We start from the raw sequence: 25,258 nt of genomic DNA on the forward strand, positions 1-25,258 counted from the left end.
ATTAAATTATATTAGAAAATATATATATATGTATATTAGGGAACCCCCCCCCCCCCAAAAAAAACCTTAAACTGTATTATAGAAAGCAGGAAGTGAACAAATGTAACAGTTAGTGATTGTAAAAGTACCAGATGGAGGGGTAGGATTTAATAAGCTTTGCTTCTTCCTACTCCTTTTGGACATGTGGAACTGGGAACTGATTATGGGATGCATTCAATTGGAATCTGATGCATGTTCAAATGAAATACAACCATTACTATGGTGTAGTTCCTGGTACATAAATACAGCTATACATTTTTCCTATTAGTTAAATATTCCGATGTAATGTGTCAATTTACCAAATACGCCAAGCAAACAAGTTCCACTTTTAAAAATAACTTTATTAGTTTTCCTCTTGCATGATATTGGAGTTAAAGACACTGTCTGTAAACATACAACTAATGGATATTTGAACATAATATAAAATCTGATATCCTGAAGCGATGATATCCAACAATATTAGAATCATGTACGCATGTCACAGACATACAAACAAATAGATCCTGTTAACTGGCAACGTAAGAGAAAACACCACCAATCACAATACAACGTGAAGTAAAATATGTTAAATTATTATTAGTCAATAAACTTGAATAACTTCTTGGGGTTGCAGTGGGCGATAAAGAGAAAGGGTTGCCATGTTAGCTCGTTAGCATGTTAGCGCGGTAAGTGCAGAAGCGACAGTCCAAGGTTCTATGGACACTCGCAGCATTGTGGGAAAGCAAACACTCCGGTCCCTTAAGATGCAAAAGTCAACCACTGTGACGCCTGAGGAGCTTTAGCACGAGTGAACGATAAACGTCTTGTTTAATGATATGCGCCAAAAACACGTTCATCTTGTTCTGCTTGACTTGAAGCTTCATGGGTAAAGACACATTGGTGGGCGGGGCAAAGTCAGTTCTACAAGAATACACTCGGAAATGTTTGTTTCTTTCAGGAAAGAAAGAACAGTTTTAGGACATTTTTTATTCAATTAGTATGTTACTCGGTGGCACGGTGGTCTAGTGGTTAGCGCACAGACCTCACAGCTAGGAGACCAGGGTTAAATTCCATCCTCGGGCATCTCTGTGGAGTTTGCATGTTCTCCCCGTGCATGCGTGGGTTTTCTCCGGGTACTCCGGTTTCCTCCCACATTCCAAAAACATGCTAGGTTAATTAGCGACTCCAAATTGTCCATAGGTATGAATGTGAGTGTGAATGGTTGTTTGATTATATGTGCCCTGTGATTGGCAGTCCAGGGTGTACCCCGCCTCGCGCCCAAAGACAGCTGGGATAGGTTCCAGCACCCCCCGCGACAGTTTTAGGACATTTTTTATTCAACTAGTATGTTACTCGGTGGCACGGCGGTCTAGTGGTTAGCGCGCAGACCTCACAGCTAGGAGACCAGGGTTAAATTCCATCCTCGGGCATCTCTGTGGAGTTTGCATGTTCTCCCCGTGCATGCGTGGGTTTTCTCCGGGTACTCCGGTTTCCTCCCACATTCCAAAAAAACATGCTAGGTTAATTAGGCACTCCAAATTGTCCATAGGTATGAATGTGAGTGTGAATGGTTGTTTGTCTATATGTGCCCTGTGATTGGCTGGCCACCAGTCCAGGGTGTACCCCGCCTCTCGCCCGAAGACAGCTGGGATAGGCTCCAGCACCCCCGCGACAGTTTTAGGACATTTTTTATTCAACTAGTATGTTACTCGGTGGCACGGCCGTCTAGTGGTTAGCGCACAGACCTCACAGCTAGGAGACTAGGGTTCAATTCCAATCTCCGTGTTCTATTTCTGTGTGGAGTTTGCATGTTCTCCCCGTGCATGCGTGGGTTTTCTCCGGGTACTCCGGTTTCCTCCCACATTCCAAAAACATGCTAGGTTAATTAGCGACTCCAAATTGTCCATAGGTATGAATGTGAGTGTGAATGGTTGTTTGTCTATATGTGGTTGAGTTCATGTCTCTGGATAAAGTGCACGATAGCGCTCGTTGGTGTCACACACAGCTCGTTAGTATGAAGGTTCTTTTTTTAATTACCAAGCTTTTTTGACTTTTTAACACTGAATTTATGTGATTATTTTTTTTTGTTTATGAATTTTGTGAACTGATTTCTTTTTACATGATTTTATACTGAAAATTCTTATTTTTTTAAATGTAGGTACTTTGAAATGTTGTTGATTTAAAAAAAAAAAGATTTCAAAAAATGGGAGTTTAAAAACTAATTTTAGAAAAATTCAGTGGAAAAAAAGGCTAAAAATAAATGTAAAAAAGGCTAAGCATGTTCAAAAGCTGTGCACACACACACACACACACACACACACTGAATATTCACGTGGATAGATTATTCAGCCTGAACGTGTGTGTGTGTTTTATGGCATTCCATAAAACATAAATTATTTAGATTTTTTTCCTTTTTTTACACTGAACTTTTCTGAACAGATTTTGTGATTTATGTGATTTTTTTTGTTTAGGAATTTTGTGAACTGATTTTTTTTACATGATTTTATACTGAAAATTTGATTTTTTTTTAAATGTAGGTATTTTGAAATGTTGTTGATTTTCTGAACAGAAGTGAAAATGAAGTTCCTAACGGATAAATAAAGTTCTTAAGTAAGTAAGTAACATGTTTGCCCAACTGAGAGTTAAAATACTGTATTTTCACCAACTGTCATTTTAAAGACAATTTATATTTTCAGTATAATTTGATGTAAAAAAATAAAGTGCACGATAGCGCTCCTTGGAGTCACACACAGCTCGTTAGTATGAAGGTTCTTTTTTTTAATTACCAAGCTTTTTGACTTTGACACTGAATTTATGTGATTTTTTTTACATGATTTTATACTGAAAATTCGATTTTAAAAAAATGTAGGTACTTTGAAATGTTGTTGATTTAAAAAAAAAAATCATTTTTTTTTAGAAAAATTCAGTGGAAAAAAGGCTAAAACTGACACTGAATTTGTGTGATTTTTTTGTTTTTTGAATTATGTGGATTTTTTCCCCTTTTTTTACACTGAACCTTTCTGAACAAAAGTGAAAATGAAGTTCCTAACGGATAAATAAAGTTCTTAAGTAAAAAACTGTATTTTCACCAACTGTAATTTTAAAGACAACTTATATTTTCAGTATAATTTGATTGAAATTTGAAACACAAATAATTCAATGACATAAATTCAGTGTGTAAAAGATCTTTGGCTGTAAAGAAAGACTTCATAATTAGCATTAAAGGTACAGACACACAAAGTAGGATTAATGGAAACTTTTTTAAAGCTAATCTAAATTCATCGTCGAGGCTAAATTTTATTATGGGACTTTAAAATACTTTAAAATACTTTAAAATATTCCAATATGGGGCCTTAAGTGAATAGGGGCTCATTATTGCTACAAAGTCACTGTGGAGCACATTTTTGTTTTGGCCTACTTTTATGTTTCGGACTAAATTTTTTCGGATATTTTGTGCATTTTCCCGTCACTCCAACAAACAAACAAGCACATCACGCTCAAATAATAACTCCGATATGGTCACATGTGTACGAATTCCATCACGTCGCATGCACGCTGCAGCAGTGGACGACTCGTCCAAGGAAAAACTGGCATGAGTGATTGCATTTCCCAGCATTCCGGGCATCAGTTTTCTTTTCCAGACTGCGCCTCCCTGCAGTGGACTACTGTGTGTGTGTGTGTGTGTGTGTGTTAGTTTTAGGCTTGGCTCATCTGCGGGAACTCCTTGTAGATCTGCTGTACAATTAGCTTATCCATCTGTTTGGCCGTGGCGCTCCCTTCATCCTCCCCCGGGTCATCCTCCTCCCTGAGAATCCTCTGCAGCGCCCCCTGAAGGTCACAGAGGCGGTGCTGGTGCTCCAAGTAGTCCGTCGATCGCATGATGGAGTGCATAAGGGAGAGATACTCCATCCGCAGCTGCCAGTACACACAGTGGGGAGAAATTACTTAAGGTACTTAAGATACTAGTTTTGCAAAAAAAAAAAAAAAAAAAGGAATGAATATCCTCATGAGGGTCGCGGGGGTGCTGGAGCCTATCCCAGCTGTCTTTGGGCGAGAGGCGGGGTACACACTGAGATCGGTTGCCAGCCAATCACAGGGCACATATAGACAAACAACCATTCACACTCACATTCATACCTATGGACAATTTGGAGTGGCTAATTAACCTAGCATGTTTTTGGAATGTGGGAGGAAACCGGAGTACCCGGAGAAAACCCACGCATGCACGGGGAGAACATGCAAACTCCACACAGAGATGCCCGAGGTTGGTGAAAGACAAAATAAGAAGCCAAAAAGTTACCACTTCCACACAAAATAGGAGGAGAACTCATTCATTCATTCATTTTCTACCGCTTTTCCTCACGAGGGTCGCGGGGGTGCTGGAGCCTATCCCAGCTGTCTTCGGGCGAGAGGCGGGGTACACCCTGGACTGGTGGCCAGCCAATCACAGGGCACATATAGACAAACAACCATTCACACTCACATTCATACCTATGGACAATTTGGAGTCGCTAATTAACCTAGCATGTTTTTGGAATGTGGGAGGAAACCGGAGTACCCGGAGAAAACCCACGCATGCACGGGGAGAACATGCAACATTCAGAGTTTTTCCTAACACGGGCTCGCTGTGATGTGACCGTTGTGGAAATCCAAGGAAATACAGCTAGGATAGGTGCAGATTCTGGAAGATCTAGTAAGCTTTCTTTGAGGTTATTGTGTCTAGCTGCTCTATAGGAGTCCACAAGAACATACAAAGGGCCAAAAATGAGCAAAATAAATAATAAAAATACAATAAATATTTGCTAGCTAGCTTGTGTTTCAAAATTGGCTTCAAATATAAATATAAATATAAATATAAATATAAATTGTGTCTGCTGCTCTATAGGAGTCCACAACAATAAACATTTGAATATTAATATCAATATTAATATCAACATTAATATCAATATGAATACTAATATCAATACGAATATCAACACAAACGTCAATATGAATATTCATATTCATATATATTCATATTGTGTCTAGCTGCTCTATGAGTCCACAACAATAAACATTTGAATATTTATATCATTAATATTAATATCAATATTAATATCAATATTAATATCAATATTAATATCAATATTAATATCAATATTAGTGTCAATATTAATACTAATATCAATACTAATATCAATACAAACATCAATACGAATATGAATATTCATAATAGTCCACAACAATAAAGATTTGAATATTAATATTATTAATATCAATATTAATACTAATATCAATATGAATATCAATACAAACATCAATACGAATATGAATATTCATATATGTTGATATTAATTGTGTCTAGCTGCTCCATAGGAGTCCACAACAATAAACATTTGAATATTAATATTATTAATATCAATATTAATATCAATATTAATATCAATATTAATATCAATATTAATATCAATATTAATATCAATATTAATACTAATATCAATACGAATATCAATACAAACATCAATACGAATATGAATATGAATATTCATATATATTCATATTAATTGTGTCTAGCTGCTCCATAGGAGTCCACAACAATAAACATTTGAATATTAATATTATTAATATGAATATCAATATTCATATTCATATATATTCATATTAATTGTGTCTAGCTTCTCTGTGAGCCCACAACAATAAACATTTGAATATTAATATTATTAATATCAATATTAATATCAATATTAATATCAATATTAATGCCAATATTAATATCAATACCAATATCAATACGAATATCAATACAAACATCAATACGAATATGAATATTCTTATATATTCATATTAATTGTCTAGCTGCTCTATAGGAGTCCACAACAATAAACATTTGAATTTTAATATTATTAATATCAATATTAATATCAATATTAATACTAATATCAATACAAATATCAATACAAACATCAATACAACCATCTATACGAATATGAATATTCATATATGTTGATATTAAATGTGTCTAGCTGCTCTGTAGGAGTCCACAACAATAAACATTTGAATATTAATATTATTAATATCAATATCAATACTAATATTAATACTAATATTAATACTAATATCAATACAAATACCAATACGAATATGAATATTGATATTAATACTAACATTGATATTAATATTAATAATATTAATATTCAAATGTTTATTGTTGTGGACTCCTATAGAGCAGCTAGACACAATAACCTGAAAGAAAGCTTACTAGATCTTCCAGAATCTGCACCTATCCTAGCTCTAGTGGGACTTCCACATCAAATCCAGTCTATAACCATATAAATACCATATAAATACCATATAAAAACCATATAAAAACCATATAAAAACCATATAAATACCATATAAAAAACATATAAAAACCGTATAAAAACCGTGTAAAAACCGTGTAAAAACCGTATAAAAACCGTATAAAAACCGTATAAAAACCGTATAAAAACCGTATAAATACCATATAAAAACCATATAAAAACCATATAAAAACCATATAAAAACCATATAAAAACCACATAAAAACCACATAAATACCACATAAAAACCACATAAAAACCACATAAAAACCACATAAAAACCATATAAAAACCACATAAAAACCATATAAATACCATATAAAACCATATAAATACCATATAAATACCATATAAAACCATATAAATACCATATAAAACCATATAAATACCATATAAAACCATATAAATACCATATAAATACCATATAAAACCATATAAATACCATATAAAACCATATAAATACCATATAAAACCATATAAAAACCATATAAATACCATATAAAAACCACATAAATACCATATAAAAACCATATAAAAACCATATAAAGCATATGGTTGTTTTTGATGTCATGCTTAAAAGAAATATGAATATTTAAAATTCAATAATGAGCCAACCCTACGTTTACCAAGCGTCATCACTGCTAGCATAACACCCCAAACTGAATAACTGGACCCACCTTATCTCCAGGTGAAAGGTCAGAAATCTGCCGCACGGCGATGTCAATCATCACCATCATGTCGGTGCGGTAGAAGATGTCGGCCGTCTCTCGACTCGCGAAGACGTCCTGCAGAAACTTGAGCACCGAGTGCGGGGCGGGCGGCTTGTGCTTGAACATGCACACCGGGTCGTCTGTGCGGGAGGGAGAAAACGCACGGCGATGTCATGTGGCGACGCGACATCGGGGCAGCGATGGGAAGAAACGCGAAAACGACGCAGCCTACCTCCTCTGTTGAGGAGCAGCAACGCTTTCTCCGAGAGAATCTTCACGTTTTTCTTCTTCAGCTGCTGCATGATCACGTTGTTGCTCGGCACTGCGGGACAACGCCACGGATTGGGAATGAGTGACATCATAATTGATTGAGATTCAATTTCTGGTGCTATGGTTATCGTCACACTTTTTTTCTCTCTGCTTTTTCAGCTACCTGTGTGGTGCAGGTTGAAGGCCAGCAGCAGGTTGAGGAAAATGTCCGGCAGCTGCTCCGTGGGATCGGCGGGATGTCCGTCTTCCACCACATCCAGCAGGAACTGAACAAAGTCGGCGTTCAAGTGTTCTGAATGCCGGGAGGAAAGTGGACGCCACACACACACACACACACACACACACACACACACACACACACACACACACACACACAAGACCATGTTCTCAATCAGAAATCACTCCACACTCTTTATTGCTCTCTGGTTCTACCATATCTTACTTATTGTGTGGAAATATGGGCTAATAACTATAAAAGCAATCTTCACTTGCTAAATGTACTGCAAAAAAGGTCAGTAAGGATAATTCATAATGCCGCCTACAGAGAACATACTAACTCCTTATTTCTAAAATCACAAATACTTCAACTTGCTGATATAGTTCATCTTCAAACAGCTAAAATAATGCATAAGGCTAAAAATAACCAATTAGCTAAAAATGTCATCCAATACTTCTCTACAAGAGAGGAGAAATATGATCTCAGGGAAGAAGTACATTTGAAACACTTCTATGCTAGGACTACGTTATGCTAGCCATAGCATTTCAGTATGTGGAATCAAACTATGAATTAAAATTAAAATTAAAATTAAAATTAAAATTAAAATTAAAATTAAAATTAAAATTAAAATTAAAATTAAAATTAAAATTAAAATTAAAATTAAAATTAAAATTAAAATTAAAATTAAAATTAAAATTAAAATTAAAATTAAAATTAAAATTAAAATTAAAATTAAAATAAATTAAAAAGCAGGAAGTGAACAAATGTAACAGTTAGTGATTGTAAAAGTACCAGATGGAGGGGTAGGATTTAATAAGCTTTGCTTCTTCCTACTCCTTTTGGACATGTGGAACTGGGAACTGATTATGGGATGCACTCAATTGTAATCTGATGCATGTTCAAATGAAATAAAACCATTACCATTACCATTATTAAATCCCAGACCATCACACTACCACCACCATATTTTACTGTCGCTATGATGTTCTTTTTCTAAAATGCGGCCACATGTAATGGGACACACAAGTTCAACTTTTTGGGTTATTTTGGTAGGTCAGCCACTCCCGGGAAGGTTCACCACTGTTCCATGTTTTGGCCAGTTGTGGATAATGGCTCTCACTGCGGTTGGCTGGAGTCCCAAAGCTTTAGCAATGGCTTTATAACCTTAATTACCACACTGATAGATCTCAAGAAAGTGACTATGTGCTATATATATATCACTATATTGACACTTACTATGGTACCCATTATGGCATTGGATGCTCATATCACCTTGTACTTCGGTACGAGGTACATTATTTAAAAAAAAAAATAAAATAAAAAAAAAACCTTGATGATGTGCTATATATATCACTATATTGACACTTACTATGGTACCCATTATGGCATTGGATGCTCATATCACCTTGTACTTTGGTACGTGAATAAAATAAAATAAAAAATAAAATAAAATAAATAAAATAAAATAAAATAAAATAAAATAAATTAAATTAAATTAAATTAAATTAAATTAAATTAAATTAAATTAAATTAAATTAAATTAAATTAAATTAAATTAAGAAAGCAGGAAGTGAACAAATGTAACAGTTAGTGATTGTAAAAGTACCAGATGGAGGGGTAGGATTTAATAAGCTTTGCTTCTTCCTACTCCTTTTGGACATGTGGAACTGGGAACTGATTATGGGATGCACTCAATTGTAATCTGATGCATGTTCAAATGAAATAAAACTATTAAAATGACACTTGGGCAGACAAGTTTCCATTTGAGAGACCTACCATAGTGATGATATGGCACCTGTTCACCCATGGAGAAAATCATGGTGAGCACCAAGGCTGTGTAGCACATCTTCTGGTGCTCTGAGCAGAGACAAACACATATGTATACAGCATATAAAAGAATAATAATAGAGTACGGTACAGTATACATGAATGTAGTAGATCAATAAGGTTCCTCTCACCTTGTGCGTCTGTCTGTAAGTCCCTGGCCAGCTCCATGGGGAGGATGGAGTTGAGGAGGGTAGAGATGAGCGCAGCATCCAGGCTGCACATTGCACCAAACACTTTGAGCAGCAGGAGGCGCAAAGTCACACGGAGCTCCTGTGTGGTCATGTGACAGCAAGTGTTTATTACATGAAAATAGCTAAAAATGCTAGTATAGATGGATGGATGGATGGATAGATGGAAGGACGGACGGACAGTGTTATTTTTCTCTACTGTAAAGCGTCTACTCTGAAAAGTGCTATACAAATAAAATGTATTATTATTATTATTAAATATTAGCATATATATAATATTAATATAATAATATTAATATTATATATTAATAATATTAATATTAATATATCTAATATTAGCAAATATTAGCATTAGCAGGACGGACAGTGATATTTTTCTCTACTGTAAAGCGTCTACTCTGAAAAGCGCTATAAAAATAAAATGTATTATTATTATTATTAAATATTAGCATATATATAATATTAATATAATAATAATGTTATATATTAATAACATTAATATATATAATATTAGCAAATATTAGCATTAGCAGGACGGACGGACAGTGATATTTTTATCTACTGTAAAGCGTCTACTCTGAAAAGCGCTATAAAAATAAAATGTATTATTATTATTAAATATTAGCATATATATAATATTAATATAATAATAATGTTATATATTAATAATATTAATATATATATATAATATTAGCAAATATTAGCATTAGCAGGACGGACGGACAGTGTTATTTTTCTCTACTGTAAAGCGTCTAGTCTGAAAAGCGCTATACAAATAAAATGTATTATTATTATTATTATTATTAAATATTAGCATGCTAACACTACAACAACACACCAGCAGGTGCAGAGTCACACAGAGCTCCTGTGTGGTCATGTGACAGCAAGTGTTTATCACATGAAAATAGCTAAAAATGCTAGTATTATAGATAGATAGATGGATGGATGGATGGACGGACGGACAGACAGAACAACAGTAGCATGCTAGCAATGCTCCGCCATGCTTTTAGCCTTGTTTTAGCTCTGAATGAATGTTTGGATATTGTATTTTAATGCATCTTTTACTCTGTTTTTACTCAACTCTATTTTTATTTATTTTTCTCCGCTATAAAGCGTCTACTCTGAAAAGCGCTATACAAATAAAATATATTATTATTATTATTAAATATTAGCATGCTAACACCACAACAACACACCAGCAGGGCACAAAGTCACACAAAGCTCCTGTGCGGTCATGTGACAGCAAGTGTTTATCACATGAAAATAGCTACAAATGCTAGTATTATAGATAGATAGATAGATAGATAGATGGATGGATGGACGGACAGACAGAACAACAGTAGCATGCTAGCAATGCTCCGCCCTGCTTTTAGCCTTGTTTTAGCTCTGAATGAATGTTTGGCTATTGTATTTTAATGCATCTTTTACTCTGTTTTTACTCAACTCTATTTGTATTTATTTTTCTCTACTATAAAGCGTCTACTCTGAAAAGCGCTATACAAATAAAATATATTATTATTATTAAATATTAGCATGCTAACACCACAACAACACAGCAGCAGGCGCAGAGTCACACGGAGCTCCTGTGCGGTCATGTGACAGCAAGTGTTTATCATTAGCTAAAAATGCTAGTATCATGCTAGCAATGCTAACATGCAAATATTAGCATGCTAACACCTAGCATAATACCTCACATTTTGACATTGGAGCAGTCTGAATCAGTTGAGAAATGTGGAAGTAGTCGTAAGTAATAGCAGTTTTACGGAAAAGTGTGAATTTTGGGAATATTTAGATTTTTTTTTCAAGGTAAATATAAGTAGCCTGAATGTCCTGAACATGTTCGACAATTTGATGTTGGAATGGCTTGAATCGGTTGAGAAATCGTAGTCGTAGTAGTAAAATAATTTGCGGTAGGAAAAAGGTGAATTTTGGATCACCCCCCCCAAAAAAAATTTCCTGACAATTCCTGAAAATTTCAACCAAATCCATTCTGAACTTATTTATCTGAAATTATTTTGAACACAAACAGCCAAAGAAACGGACCAACGCCTGCAAGAACATAACCTCCGAGCTGCGTTGTGCTTGGAGGAGGTCACGCTTGTACTTGACACTCTCTGTAGTTAAGTAAACACATGCTGCCCAGGCATGTAATGCGGAAATATGGTAATGTCACAAACACTGTTTGTACTATTTTTGAGCTGTACTCAGGATGAATTTAATTTATTTTAATTTAATTTAATTTAATTTAATTTAATTTAATTTAATTTAATTTAATTTAATTTAATTTAATTTAATTTTATTTTATTTTATTTTATTTTATTTTATTTTATTTTATTTTATTTTATTTTATTTTATTTTATTTTATTTTATTTTATTTTATTTTATTATTAATTAATACCATTTTTGTAGGGTTGATTACATTGGTAGTGCTTTTCCCACTTCATTCATTCATTTTCTACCGCTTTTCCTCACAAGGGTCGCAGGGGTGCTGGAGCCTATCCCAGCTGTCTTCGGGCGAGAGGCGCGGTACACCCAATCACAGGCTTTTCCCACTAATTTAATGTAATGTAATTTGATTTGATTTATTATTAATTAATAGCATTTTTGTAGGGTTGATTACATTGGTAGTGCTTTTCCCACTTTTATTTTATTTTATTTTATTTTATTTTATTTTATTTTATTTTATTTTATTTTATTTTATTTTATTTTATTTTATTTTATTTTATTTTATTTTATTTCATTTTATTTCATTTCATTTCATTTCATTTCATTTCATTTCATTTTATTTTATTTTATTTTATTTTATTTTATTTTATTTTATTTTATTTTATTTTATTTTATTTTATTATTAATTAATAGCATTTTGTAGGGTTGATTACAATGGTAGTGCTTTTCCCACTTATTACAATAATTAATATAATAAATGAGTATATACCAGGGGTGGGCAAACTACGGCCCGAGGGCCACATGCGGCCCACCAAGCGTTTGAATCCGGCCCGCCAGTTGCTTTCTAACTTTTAACATACATGCTGGCAACTTGCAAGTCGGATGTCTTATTCAGTAAAAAAAATATTAATAAAAATAAAAAAATAAAAATGTAAAATTAGTTTGTAGTTTGATGTGGTCTGATGTTTAAAATGCTCCAAAAAAGGATATATGGAACATATTTAAAACATATATCTAATAGTCTGACACTTTTACAGATAAAATTATACAAATAGGTAAATAAAGAAATATATAATATAATATATTAAATATAATATAATTGATATATATAATATAATTAATAATAATCATATAATTATAATATATATAGATTAAATATAATATAATAAATAAAATTTGACAAATAATTCTAGGTGGACTGTTAAAATTATAAGCATATACGTATATACAAATAGAATATATACAAATAAATAAAATATATAAATAATGAATATATAAAAATATAAAGATAATAAATATATTATATAATATAATTAATATATATATTAAATATAATAAATAAATACAATTAGACAAATAATTCAAGGTGGACTGTTAGAATTATAAGCGTAAAATAGTGTGTGTTATAAAAAAATATATTCTGCCCCCCCCCCGCACAGTTTTGTTAACTCAATGCGGCCCACGAGTCCAAAAGTTTGCCCACCCCTGGTATATACAGTGTCAGCTGCAAATGACGATACAGGTTAGTCTCACCATCTGGTAGTAGGAAACGAGAGAGAGCACGTTCTCGTAGTCGGTGGCCTTGCACATCCTCTTACACACCTCGGGATCGGCGTCCGTCTAAGAAACACACAAGCAGCTTTTATTTGAATCAGCAAAAAAAAATTAAAAAAAACAGTCCCTGCGTGATAACTCCATAATGCATAATCCGTCCATTGGAAAAGGTCCCTGAACACATCACTGGTTTTAGTTGTGGGGGGGCTGGATGCCAACCCAAAGACTTGGCAGGCAGTAAGTTGACTTTAATAACACGGTGGGATCTGTAAACTGGCCTGTCTGATCCCATCAGACATGTCTGGAATTTAAAGCGGGATCTATCCCGTGGGCGGATTAAACGTTCATCCGCAGTAAAGCTTATATTTCCATTATGGGATGGTGTCGCTTCCACGTCACAACAAGCCCAAACAGAGAGACCGAAAACCAATAAAAGATGTGCAGGTGACCGGAATGGGGGCCGCCATTTGTTACCAGTATCTTCAGGAGTTCCTCGAGGTAGCACGCAATGAGGGCGTGGTCTTCGTGAAGCGCCCAGCTGCGTTGCTGGGAGTCGTCCCGATGGCGGGCGAGGTCGCCAAAGATGACCTCCAGCCGTTGCTCGTCGTGACACACCTGACCTCGCGGTAATGCTGCACTGGAGTCCTGCATGGAGAGACCACATATGCTTATTGGAATATTATTATTATTAGTCTCTCCTATTGCATAATGGTCACATTTAAACACAGGTAGTGAACAATCTATGCCAGGGGTCTCAAACTCAATTTACTTGGGGGCCACTGGAGCTAGGGTCTGGGTGAGACTGGGCTGCATCAGGTTTTCCAAAAAAAAAACAAAAAAAAACAGAAAAATGAATAAACTTTGCTTTGGTTCCAATTTTCTACAATAAAAGCTCTGATAAAACATTCCACTGTTCTCAAATATCTTACTTTTTATTTTTCTACACAAAATAAGATGAAAAATAAACAAACAAATCAAGAATAAAGAAAATCAATCAATCAGTAATAAATAAATAAATATAATAATAATAATAATAATAAAACGGCAAATAATAAAAACTATTTTTTTCAGATTAAAATGAACAAAGCATTATTAGAGCCCTGTAGACATGACAAAACACGACTATAGTCACATTTATACTCTTTATTTACAACATATTGCGCAATTGCAGGGCCTTGAGACACATGCTAACTCGCAAACTAGAGAGCTAGCGACCTAAACGGTAGCCTTCAAGTTATTTCCTTTCAACTTAAATAGCCAAAAACTTACCACTTCCACACGGATAGGGAGGATAACTATTAACAGTTATTTAACCTTTAACATGAACATGAATCAAACGTAATAATTTTTTCTGGGTACATGATACCATACAGCATCCATACCAAACTTGCGGGGGCCTCAAACTAGTGTCCTGTGGGCCATATTTGGCCCACGGGCCACGTGTTTGAGACCCCTGGTCTTGAGACACATGCTTACTCGCAAACTAGAGAGCTAGCGACCTAAATGGTAGCCTTCAAGTTATTTCCTTTCAACTTAAATAGCCAAAAACTTACCACTTCCACACGGATAGGGAGGATAACTATTAACAGTTATTTAACCTTTAACATGAACATGAATCAAACATAATAATTTTTTCTGGGTACATGATACCATACAGCATCCATATCAAACTTGCGCGGGCCGCACTAACATTAAACTTTCATATCAAAGCGGGGGCCTCAAACTAGTGCCGCGTGTTTGAGACCCCCGCTCTATATACTGTATCTTTTTCTTTTTGACCAACTGTACCCTCATCAAATATCAAACTAAGACCACATCACTACAGGAGAACCAGAGTATAGAGGGGAGGGAGCCACCTGCTGTAGCCCAGCAAGGTGCACTATATTCGGGCACACGCTCCACCAGCCGCTGTGACACCATGGAGGTCTCTGACAAACATTTAGCTTAAATTTCCCGTAATATTTTGACTTTATTCTCGTAACATTGTTTTCCGCAAACTTGGTTTCCAAAAATAAAAAAATTAAACATTATCCTTTCAATGTTTGAACGAGGGCTGTCAAAGTTAATGTATTAAATTACACTGTTATGTTATGTTATGTTATGTTATGTTATGTTATGTTATGTTATGTTATGTTATGTTATGTTATGTTATGTTATGTTATGTTATGTTATGTTATGTTATGTTATGTTATGTTATGTTATGTTATGTTATGTTATGTTATGAATCTCCTTTTCCATGCAGGGCCGTGTAGGTTTGGATTTTTTTTCCTCCCCTCACAATAAAAACTCGTTCCAGATCAGATTCGGGATCTGACACATATTGCTGTATGTTAAAAGCGGACATTTTAAAAAGATAAATCGCCATTTATTATCAACTCCACAAACTGGAAGTCTTTATATACACTCGGCAGTGCACGTAATCGCTGTGTATTATCAGCTCTTATACCGTTTATTAACTCCTAAAAAGGTAGCGGCACCGACTGAAAGTGTTTCTATGCCCTTGGAAGTGTGACCAATCACAGCAGAGTAGGCGTGCCGTAGACTATTTTCATGAGAAACAAAAAAAATCCTAAGAAATACAGCTGAATGGGTGCAGATTCTGGAAGATCTAAAAAAAAAAAATTCTGTGCCGGTTATTGTGTGTAGCTGCTCTACAGGACTCCTATTGAAGTTGTGGACTATTGGAAAAACAAATTAAAGGTGACAAATGTCTGAGCCTTGGCGGAGGTCAGCATGCTCATGTATCATTGGACACTGCACAGCTTGCAGGAAATGAGTGACCCCCCCTGGCACCCCCCCCCCACACACACACACAAACCTTCTCACAGCTAAAAGGAGCCTGAGCTGTAACGCTAAACTGCGAGCGTGACATGGAATGACTTCATGAAAACAAGTCTGACCTTGCTCTCCACCAGCGACACCAGAACCCGCTCCAGGGCGGAGGAGGCGCGAGGCAGGGTGCTCTGCAGGTGTCCCACCACCACCCCCACAGCCACCCGCGACAGCTCGTAACTCAAGCCCGTGTTCTTCCGCACCAGCTCGATGAGCTCCGCACCGATGGTCGATGGAACCGCTTCGGAGGGAGCGGGGCTGCCGGGGGGGCTCTCGGCGACACACGGCGGGGCGACCGGCCACTCGGCCTCCGGCTGCTCATCCTCGACAGCTGGTTGAGGAGGCTGAGGGGCCGGGTTCTTCTTGACCGGGGCATTCTGAAGGGGGGTGTCTGATGCGGGTTTGATGCGGGATGGCACCGGGGGAGGAGGGGTGCTGGAGACACTCGGCAAGCTGACGTCAGAGGATACCGCAGAGTGGGAGGAGCCCGATTCTAAAGAGGTGGTGCTGATGTTGAGGGACGGGACCGGGGACGGGGGGAGCGAGGACACTCTGGAGGGGATGTCCGGCTCTGTCGAGACAGAAAACTCCAGTTACGGCGATTTCTCAATATCGTATTATTCCATTATTCCAACATGCGGTTCTCACACGAACCTGCACGCTGACTGTTCCGCTGTTTCTCAGGAGGGGGCGGAGTTATGGGAGCTGCTCGTCGGGGCTGCGGGGGCACCTGCAGCCCACTAAGACATTAGCACGACAGTAGGACGCCCCAACTTACATTTCAGCAACCATTTTTTATTATAGATTATAAACTATAACAATACTACAGAGAGTTTCCCCTCAGTAACCACAGCTGCTGGCTGCACTCGTGCACAATTATCTCTCTACTCCAGGGGTCTCAAACACGCGGCCCTCTTTTTATTTACAACATTTTGCGCAACTGCAGGGTCTTGAGACACATGCTAACTCGCAAACTAGAAAGCTAGCGACCTAAACGGTAGCCTTCAAGTTATTTCCTTTAAACTTAAATAGCCAAAAACTTACCACTTCCACACAGATAGGGAGGATAACTATTAACAGTTATTTAACCTTTAACATGAACATGAATCAAACGTAATAATTTTTTCTGGGTACATGATACCATACAGCATCCATATCAAACTTGCGCGGGCCGCACTAACATTAAACTTTCATATCAAGGCGGGGGCCTCAAACTAGTGTCCTGCGCGCCACATTTGGCCCGCAGGCCACGTGTTTGAGACCCCTGCTGTATGGTATCATGTACCCAGAAAAAATTATTACATTTGATTCATGTTCATGTTAAAGGTTAAATAACTGTTAATAGTTATCCTCCCTATCTGTGTGGAAGTGGTAAGTTTTTGGCTATTTAAGGTGAAAGGAAATAACTTGAAGGCTACCATTTAGGTCGCTAGCTCTCTAGTTTGCGAGTTAGCATGTGTCTCAAGACCCTGCAGTTGCGCAATATGTTGTAAATAAAAAGAGTATAAATGTGACTATAGTCGTGTTTTGTCATGTCTACAGGGCTCTAATAATGCTTTGTTCATTTTAATCTGAAAAAAATCATTTGTCTACCCACCAACTATATGTGGTTTCTTAATTTTTAATTATTTGCCGTTTTATTATTATTATATTTATTTATTACTGATTGATTTATTTTCTTTATTCTTGATTTGTTTATTTATTTTTCATCTTATTTTGTGTAGAAAAATAAAAATTAAGATAACCAAAGCAGAGTTTATTCATTTTTCTGTTTTTAATAAATGCGTTTTTTGTTTTTTTTTGGAAAACCTGATGCGGCCCAGTCTCACCCAGACCCTAGCTCCAGTGGCCCCCAGGTAAATTGAGTTTGAGACCCCTGCTCTACTCGCTTGTGTTGTCAGCTCTTTTACACATTTGTACAAAAAGCGGTTACTGCAATGTAAAGGGGGTGCACTCGCTATATGTAACAAAAATATTACCTGATAAACGCCCGGCTCTCTGTGCATGCTGTCCATGCTCCCTGATAGCGGCACACCTCCTTGTTTTCCGTAATCTCGATTAAGGCCATTAGGCGGCGGAGGAGTCTGACTGAGGGAGATTTCACTGTTGGACGCTGGGAGGCCTTGCGAGTGACTAGAAAGGCTCCGCCGTGCCAGAGTCTCCTTTCTGTGATGGATCAACTTTCTACAAAATAAAGAAGGAGCTTTTTAGTATCAACTTATATGCCAGTTCATGCATTGAATTACATTACATTACATCAGGGGTCTCAAATATGTGGCCCGCGGGCCAAATGTGGCCCAGAAAAAATTATTACGTTTGATTAATGTTCATGTTAAAGGTTAAATAACTGTTAATAGTTATCCTCCCTATCCGTGTGGAAGTGGTAAGTTTTTGGTTCCAATTATCTACAATAAAAGCTCTGATAAAACATTCCACTGTTCTCAAATATCTTACTTTTTATTTTTCTACACAAAATAAGATGAACAATAAATAAACAAATCAAGAATAAAAAAAATCAATCAATCAGTAATAAATAAATAAATATAATAATAATAATAATAAAACGGCAAATAATAAAAACTTAAGAAACCACATATAGTTGGTGGGTAGACAAATGATTTTTTTCAGATTAAAATGAACAAAGCATTATTAGAGCCCTGTAGACATGACAAAACACGACTATAGTCACATTTATACTCTTTTTATTTACAACATATTGCGCAACTGCAGGGTCTTGAGACACATGCTAACTCGCAAACTAGAGAGCTAGCGACCTAAACGGTAGCCTTCAAGTTATTTCCTTTCAACTTAAATAGCCAAAAACTTACCACTTCCACACGGATAGGGAGGATAACTATTAACAGTTATTTAACCTTTAACATGAACATGAATCAAACGTAAGAATTTTTTCTGGGTACATGATACCATACAGCATCCATATCAAACTTGCGTGGGCCGCGCTAACATTAAACTTTCATATCAAGGCGGGGGCCTCAAACTAGTGTCCTGCGGTCCGCATTTGGGCCGCAGGTTTGAGACCCCTGGTTTAACACTTTCAAAAAATTACAACTTTATTTGTTGTTTTTTTTTGTTTCTCATAATGTTACAATTTTTTTTAAATAAGGGCTTTTCTTTAATATTTCACGTTTTTTGTTATTAACTGTACAACAGTTAATAGTATAAAAAATTGTGATGGCCACATCACATGATGTTAAATGACGAGTGTTTTTATTTAATCATACAATGGTTAACTTCTTTTTACTATTGCATAATAGTTGAGAATGACGGTTATGAATGTCATGTACAATAAAATAACTTATTAATAAGTATTTTTAATGCTGGTTATGAGCATTTTCACTCACTGTAGAACATCCCGCTGCTCCAGATTGTATTTGCCTCCATTCTTTAGGGCAACATTATGGATGCCTTCAATGGCTCTGTCAATGGACTGCAACACTTCATCCTGCTCCGGAGCCTGGCACACAGACAAAGTATCAAAATGAAGAGCTGAATGAAATATTTACTCATGCATGCATGAAACTTTAAACGCAACAGAAGTACATTGTTGCCTTGAGCTGTGTACTGTGTGTGTACTGTGTACTGTGTACTGTGTACTGTGTACTGTGTGTGTGTGTGACAGGAGGAAATTGGGTCAGTTATCCGGCAACAAAAAGCAGCCTTTTCGCCAGTCAGTGTGACGCATGCTCAGCAAGACTCCAAATTGGAGCTCATTGAAACTGCGCCACCAATGAGAAGACAGCATTCCAATGTCTTGGAGAAGACATGCTTGGACTCGTTCGCTGTAAGGAAGTCTGCATGCCGAGTGTGGAGAACGTGAATGAACCTCTACTGAGACAATACAACGCAGATGGATACTCAAAAACGTGTTTACTCTCTCTCTGTAAGAACTAACAACTCATTTTGGCTTCAAACATCACTGAAGTTAGCTTAGCGCAGGGGTCTCAAACACGTGGCCCGCGGGCCAAATGTGGCCCGCAGGACACAAGTTTGAGGCCCCCGCCTTGATATGAAAGTTTAATGTTAGTTTGATATGGATGCTGTATGGTATCATGTACCCAGAAAAAATTATTACGTTTGATTCATGTTCATGTTAAAGGTTAAATAACTGTTAATAGTTATCCTCCCTACCCGTGTGGAAGTGGTAAGTTTTTGGCTATTTGAGTTGAAAGGAAATAACTTGAAGGCTACCGATATTTTTCTGTTTTTAATAATAATTATTATTAAATTATTATATTATTATTTTAATTATTTTTTTTTTTTTTGTAAAACCTGATGCGGCCCAGTCTCACCCAGACCCTAGCTCCAGTGGCCCCCAAGTAAATTGAGTTTGAGACCCTTGGCTTAGTTTGTAAAATAACTTTTTCTTTATTTTTCTACAGTTGCTGCACTTCCCACGCCACCTCATAACCTCTGGTTTGGAAGATCATTTAACGTGATTATACAAATAATGAAGTAATAGAAGAAATACTATGTAATAAAAGAATATATAGGGCTGCACAGTGATCGAGTGGTAAGCGCGCAGACCTCACAGCTAGGAGACCCTAGTTCAATCCCACCCTCAAAAACATGCTAGGTTAATTAGCGAATGAATGAGTAAATATTAAAAGAATATATAGGGCTGCACGGTGGACGAGTGGTTAGCGCGCAGACCTCACAGCTAAGAGACCCTAGTTCAATCCCACCCTCAAAAACATGCTAGGTTAATTAGCAAATGAATGAGTAAATAATAAAAGAATATATAGGGCTGCACAGTGGACGAGTGGTTAGCGCGCAGACCTCACAGCTAGGAGACCCGAGTTCAATCCCACCCTCAAAAACATGCTAGGTTAATTAGCGAATACATGAGTAAATAATAAAAATATATAGGGCTGCACGGTGGACGAGTGGTTAGCGCACAGACCTCACAGCTTGGAGACCCTAGTTCAATCCCACCCTCAAAAACATGCTAGGTTAATTAGCGAATGAATGAGTAAATATTAAAAGAATATATAGAGTTGCACGGCGGACGAGTGGTTAGCGCGCAGACCTCACAGCTAGGAGACCCTAGTTCAATCCCACCCTCAAAAACATGCTAGGTTAATTAGCGAATGAATGAGTAAATAATAAAAGAATATATAGGGCTGCACGGTGGACGAGTGGTTAGCGCGCAGACCTCACAGCTAGGAGACCCTAGTTCAATCCCACCCTCAAAAACATGCTAGGTTAATTAGCGAATGAATGAGTAAATAATAAAAATATATAGGGCTGCACGGTGGACGAGTGGTTAGCGCACAGACCTCACAGCAAGGAGACCCTAGTTCAATCCCACCCTCAAAAACATACTAGGTTAATTAGCGAATGAATGAGTAAATATTAAAAGAATATATAGGGCTGCACGGTGGACGAGTGGTTAGCGCACAGACCTCACAGCAAGGAGACCCTAGTTCAATCCCACCCTCAAAAATGCTAGGTTAATTAGTGACTCCAAATTGTCCATAGGTATGAATGTGAGTGTGAATGGTTGTTTGTCTATATGTGCCCTGTGATTGGCTGGCCACCAGTCCAGGGTGTACCCTGAATGAATGAATGAATAACTACTCAATTACTTCTGATATAGAGGATCTTTGACTAGCCTTTTTGTAGTCGGTCCTTAAAAACTGCTTTTTTTTAACTAGCATTTTTTGCAGTTGATACATAAAACCGGCAGAGCACTCCTGTCATTATTGACGATCTTTGACTGGCATTTTTGAATCACTCTATGGTACTCTATGGCCTCCAACAGCAACAGAGTATACCTGTCCTATAGATGATCTTTGACGACAAAAACAGCCTCGTGCACCTACGGTAGGAACTTTAAGTGGCGTTTTTTTTTTTGCATCATTTATCCACTCCTGTCATATTCACGATCTTTGACGAGCACTTTTGAAGTATGCCCTTTAATAACATCCGAGTATTTCTACGAAAGAGAATATATTTTACTACAAAAACAACATCGTTTGGTAGGATCTTTGACTGGCCTTTTTTGCAGTACAGTTGAACATAAAATGTTTACATCAATCCTGTCATACGGAGGATCTTTGGCGTTTTTGAAGTACTGCAGGTCCTTCAAAAACAGCAGAGAGCTCGTTTAATAAAGAGGATGTGTGCCTCGCGTATTTGAAGTAGGTCACATAAAGTATCTTGTAAATGTACATAAGTACACGGAGATTGATAGAAAGGCCTAGATAGATAGATAGATGATGTATAATCCATCAGATTTTTCAGTCGATCACAAGTGTTGTTTACCTGGATCTTTTCGATGTATGAGGAGGGGACATAACCGGTCTCACCGGAGCTGCACCGGGATCCCAGCCACCAGTGTTTGTTGCTCCTCTCCAGGATTAGGAAGCTTTCCCCGGCAGAGAAGTGCAGCGAGTTGGGCTCAGCGGATCGAAAGGCGTACAGAGACCGGTACATGCTGTCGGTTAACACTATAGACGTTCTGAAGCGGAATCGAACAGAAAATCCTCGTAGGGTGATAAGGAGTCCCCGAGAAGGGATAAGTGACCTTTTTGGTTGTTTTTAAAGACGTTATGAAGGCATGGCCCCTGCTGTCTATTTACAATGCAGAGCTCTTTCGGTCACATGACCTGTACTTGTTCTTACCATTTACTTCCGCATGGGGCGCTCTTGTTTACTAGACACGCCCCAAGGCTTACTAATCAAAAGCAGAGCTATACGTCGTTTTCAAATTTTGCTAATTTTTTGCTAATTTTGCTAAGCAGTGGTCTAATTCAACACCGAAAAACATATAATATGATAGTTGATAAATAGTGTAATTTAAATCATACGTTTAGTGGATATAAGGTATGTCAACAACACTTCATGAATTGTTAAGTCTGAATCGATTGATTTTTCCTTACACAACACCGGCTGGTGTCACACAGAATGTGGTCCCCCTGCTTTCTGTCAACATGGCCGCTTTGGTTTGTACCAGAGTCCTCCTTCAGAAACCATGGCAGAGGTTAATCCTCTCTCACAGAAAGGCACCGACTCTTTACAGGTAAATTTCAAGCAAAACTAAAAAAAAAAATAGTTAAGTCACCTCTGAAGTCGAATTAAACTTAACTTAATGACGGACTTTCCTCTGTTCCTCAACTGTAACGCACCGCAATCATCACCAGATTGTTGTTTATGTTTAATTGTTTGACTCGATCAGACATTCACAGATACTTTCTATTCTATATAGTCAAAACGATAACAAAATTTACAATTAATTCATTTTATTTGCCATTCTCCTTATTCTCCATCTTAATGCAGTTATTTAATGGAAACAGTAATGTACCGTGCTTAGCATTGTCTTGCAAATATCATACACATAAAGCATGTTGGGTTTGAAATCACTAAAATGAAATGAGTAAATTAATCGGAACCTTTTACCTAGTATGAATATTGTTATGATGGGTTTGATTGCAACACCTGGCAACGTGTATAGTACTGCGTTTTTTTAGTAATGACTATATTGTCTGTTTTTTATCATCTGAATCTTTAAGTACTGTATTTTTTATGTACGTTTAGCACCCGTTGGCACCATCTAGTGGAAGGTTCAGTAATTACATTCACCTATCGTATATCCAGTTCGATGAAGGTAAATAGTTGTCATTTTTCAACAAGAGCAGAATTTCAAAAATGGACCACATGGCAGCCTTATTTTCGGATACATTACATTATCTGTGCATTTAAGCCATTTACTAAGACTATATTGTAATATTTTTGTGCATTTTATATTTTTACCAGTCCATTTTTGTCCCGGGGTCATCGTTTGGGCCCGAGTGATGATGAGATATACCAGCGTACATCAGTGTCAATCATGAAGAAGGAATCCGGCAGCGGCATCATGATCCTCAGCTACAGTCCTCAAGGATTCAACATTGATGGCAACAAAGTGCTTGGCCCCTGTGCAGTGCTACCCCCAGCGATCCTGCAATGGAAGGTATGCTTAAATCCTAGTATAACTACAATAATTATTTGTTTTTCTTGTTTTCACTATGCGTGACTTTGCAGGTCGGGAGCTTTAAAGACATCACGGAAGAAAGTGTGTCACTTTTCCACATGCTTGTACCCAAAATAGGTACAAATTTGACTTGTTTAACGAAAAATACTGCAAAACAAGTGAGTTTGTGTGTCACATGTGGTATTATTCTGCAGAGATTCTGGTGCTGGGCACGGGGGCACGCCTTGAACGTATTCATCCTTCAGTTCTGGCGCTTCTGAAGAGCAAACGCATCGCCGTGGAGGTGCAAGACACGGTAACTGTTGGGATGTTAACATCACAAATTTACTTTTGCATATTTATGGGGTTTATTATTTCACAGATGGATTGTTTTGCTGTCGTTTGATTGGTGTGTTGTTGTTTTTTTTTTTTGCCCCCCCAGCCAAACGCATGTGCCACATTCAACTTCCTGATGAGCGAGGGTCGAGTAGCGGCCGCTGGCCTGATCCCTCCATCCGTCAGCACTGCGTTGAAGATAATGGGCGAGGAGTCGGCAACGTGAACCACAAACGAGGACTGTTTGCATCAACGAGGGAGCGAGACCGTCATGAATTATATTCAGTCTGTGAGATTTATCTCTCACTGGAATCCTAAACGACAACCGTCCACTCGGATATACATAAAGTTTTTTATAACCCTACTGAAATAGACATAACAAGCAAAGACGCCAGTCTTCCTGTAAATAAACCAAGTATTATATGGCTAAATTATACATTTCAGTTATTTATGTGTGCTGATTATTATTTATGTTGTGTTTTAGAGGTTAAGATAAGAGACCAAAATGAGAATGGACTTAATTTTACCACTACATAAAATAAGAAAGCTGTTCAGCAGGCTTAAAAGGCTTCTGCATGTAATAAAAAAAGGGTGCACTACACCTTTCTGCCGCACTCGTTTATGTCCTTCACTTGCTTAAGCCTCTTATATTTGTGTCCTGCAGCACCCACAGTGTGTGTGTAGCATATGACATAATTCAGTGGCTTTGTCCTTGTCGCATGTAAGCTCCGCCACGATCCATAAATCCACCGCATTCATCTCTCATCATCCCAGGGCCTTTGTGCAGTGCGGCCATGTTGGCATGGAGGCCCTAAATCCCGTTATTGTATCCGATTGCAACCACACAC

The 25,258-nt window shown here is 37.1% G+C and overlaps 2 protein-coding genes across 4 annotated transcripts; one reads left to right on the forward strand and one right to left on the reverse strand.

Annotated features, from left to right (window-relative positions):
• Nucleotides 1-180: 180 nt before the first annotated feature.
• On the reverse strand, nucleotides 181-22,750 carry LOC131106354 (NCK-interacting protein with SH3 domain-like). 2 transcript variants are annotated; one of them, XM_058055318.1, is made up of 13 exons: nucleotides 22,388-22,750; nucleotides 19,465-19,577; nucleotides 18,082-18,286; nucleotides 16,757-16,832; nucleotides 16,171-16,673; nucleotides 13,745-13,915; nucleotides 13,250-13,336; nucleotides 9,494-9,632; nucleotides 9,312-9,392; nucleotides 7,482-7,610; nucleotides 7,281-7,370; nucleotides 7,016-7,188; nucleotides 184-3,933 (listed from the first exon to the last, which is right to left on the reverse strand). In XM_058055318.1, the coding sequence occupies exons 1-13, from the start codon at nucleotides 22,556-22,558 to the stop codon at nucleotides 3,715-3,717; spliced, it is 2,157 nt and encodes a 718-aa protein (XP_057911301.1). In that variant the 5' UTR covers nucleotides 22,559-22,750; the 3' UTR covers nucleotides 184-3,714. The 2 variants fall into 2 exon arrangements, with proteins under 2 accessions (XP_057911302.1, XP_057911301.1); XM_058055319.1 differs by lacking the exon at nucleotides 22,388-22,750 and having other exon boundaries at nucleotides 181-3,933; nucleotides 16,757-16,842; nucleotides 19,465-19,576.
• ndufaf3 (NADH:ubiquinone oxidoreductase complex assembly factor) lies at nucleotides 21,790-25,024 on the forward strand. 2 transcript variants are annotated; one of them, XM_058055325.1, is made up of 5 exons: nucleotides 21,790-23,144; nucleotides 23,879-24,074; nucleotides 24,146-24,212; nucleotides 24,290-24,390; nucleotides 24,517-25,024. In XM_058055325.1, exons 1-5 carry the CDS (start codon nucleotides 22,951-22,953, stop codon nucleotides 24,634-24,636), a joined length of 678 nt encoding a protein of 225 aa, XP_057911308.1. In that variant the 5' UTR covers nucleotides 21,790-22,950; the 3' UTR covers nucleotides 24,637-25,024. The 2 variants fall into 2 exon arrangements, with proteins under 2 accessions (XP_057911308.1, XP_057911309.1); XM_058055326.1 differs by lacking the exon at nucleotides 21,790-23,144 and adding an exon at nucleotides 23,645-23,729.
• Nucleotides 25,025-25,258: the final 234 nt, after the last annotated feature.

The sequence above is a fragment of the Doryrhamphus excisus genome, chromosome 18 (genome assembly GCF_030265055.1).
Source record: "Doryrhamphus excisus isolate RoL2022-K1 chromosome 18, RoL_Dexc_1.0, whole genome shotgun sequence".
Taxonomy (NCBI): Eukaryota; Metazoa; Chordata; class Actinopteri; order Syngnathiformes; family Syngnathidae; genus Doryrhamphus; species Doryrhamphus excisus.

Coding starts and splice junctions, on each gene's coding strand:
- LOC131106354 (XM_058055318.1), bottom strand. CDS start 22,558: ATGTACCGGTCTCTGTACGCCTTTCGATCCGCTGAGCCCAACTCGCTG. Junction 7,371..7,481: donor CTTCAACCTGCACCACACAG/GTAGCTGAAAAA, acceptor GTTGTCCCGCAG/TGCCGAGCAACAACGTGATC. Junction 7,189..7,280: donor GCTGCTCCTCAACAGAGGAG/GTAGGCTGCGTC, acceptor CCTCCCGCACAG/ACGACCCGGTGTGCATGTTC.
- ndufaf3 (XM_058055325.1), top strand. CDS start 22,951: ATGTCAACAACACTTCATGAATTGTTAAGTCTGAATCGATTGATTTTT. Junction 23,145..23,878: donor AAGGCACCGACTCTTTACAG/GTAAATTTCAAG, acceptor TATTTTTACCAG/TCCATTTTTGTCCCGGGGTC. Junction 24,391..24,516: donor CCGTGGAGGTGCAAGACACG/GTAACTGTTGGG, acceptor TTGCCCCCCCAG/CCAAACGCATGTGCCACATT.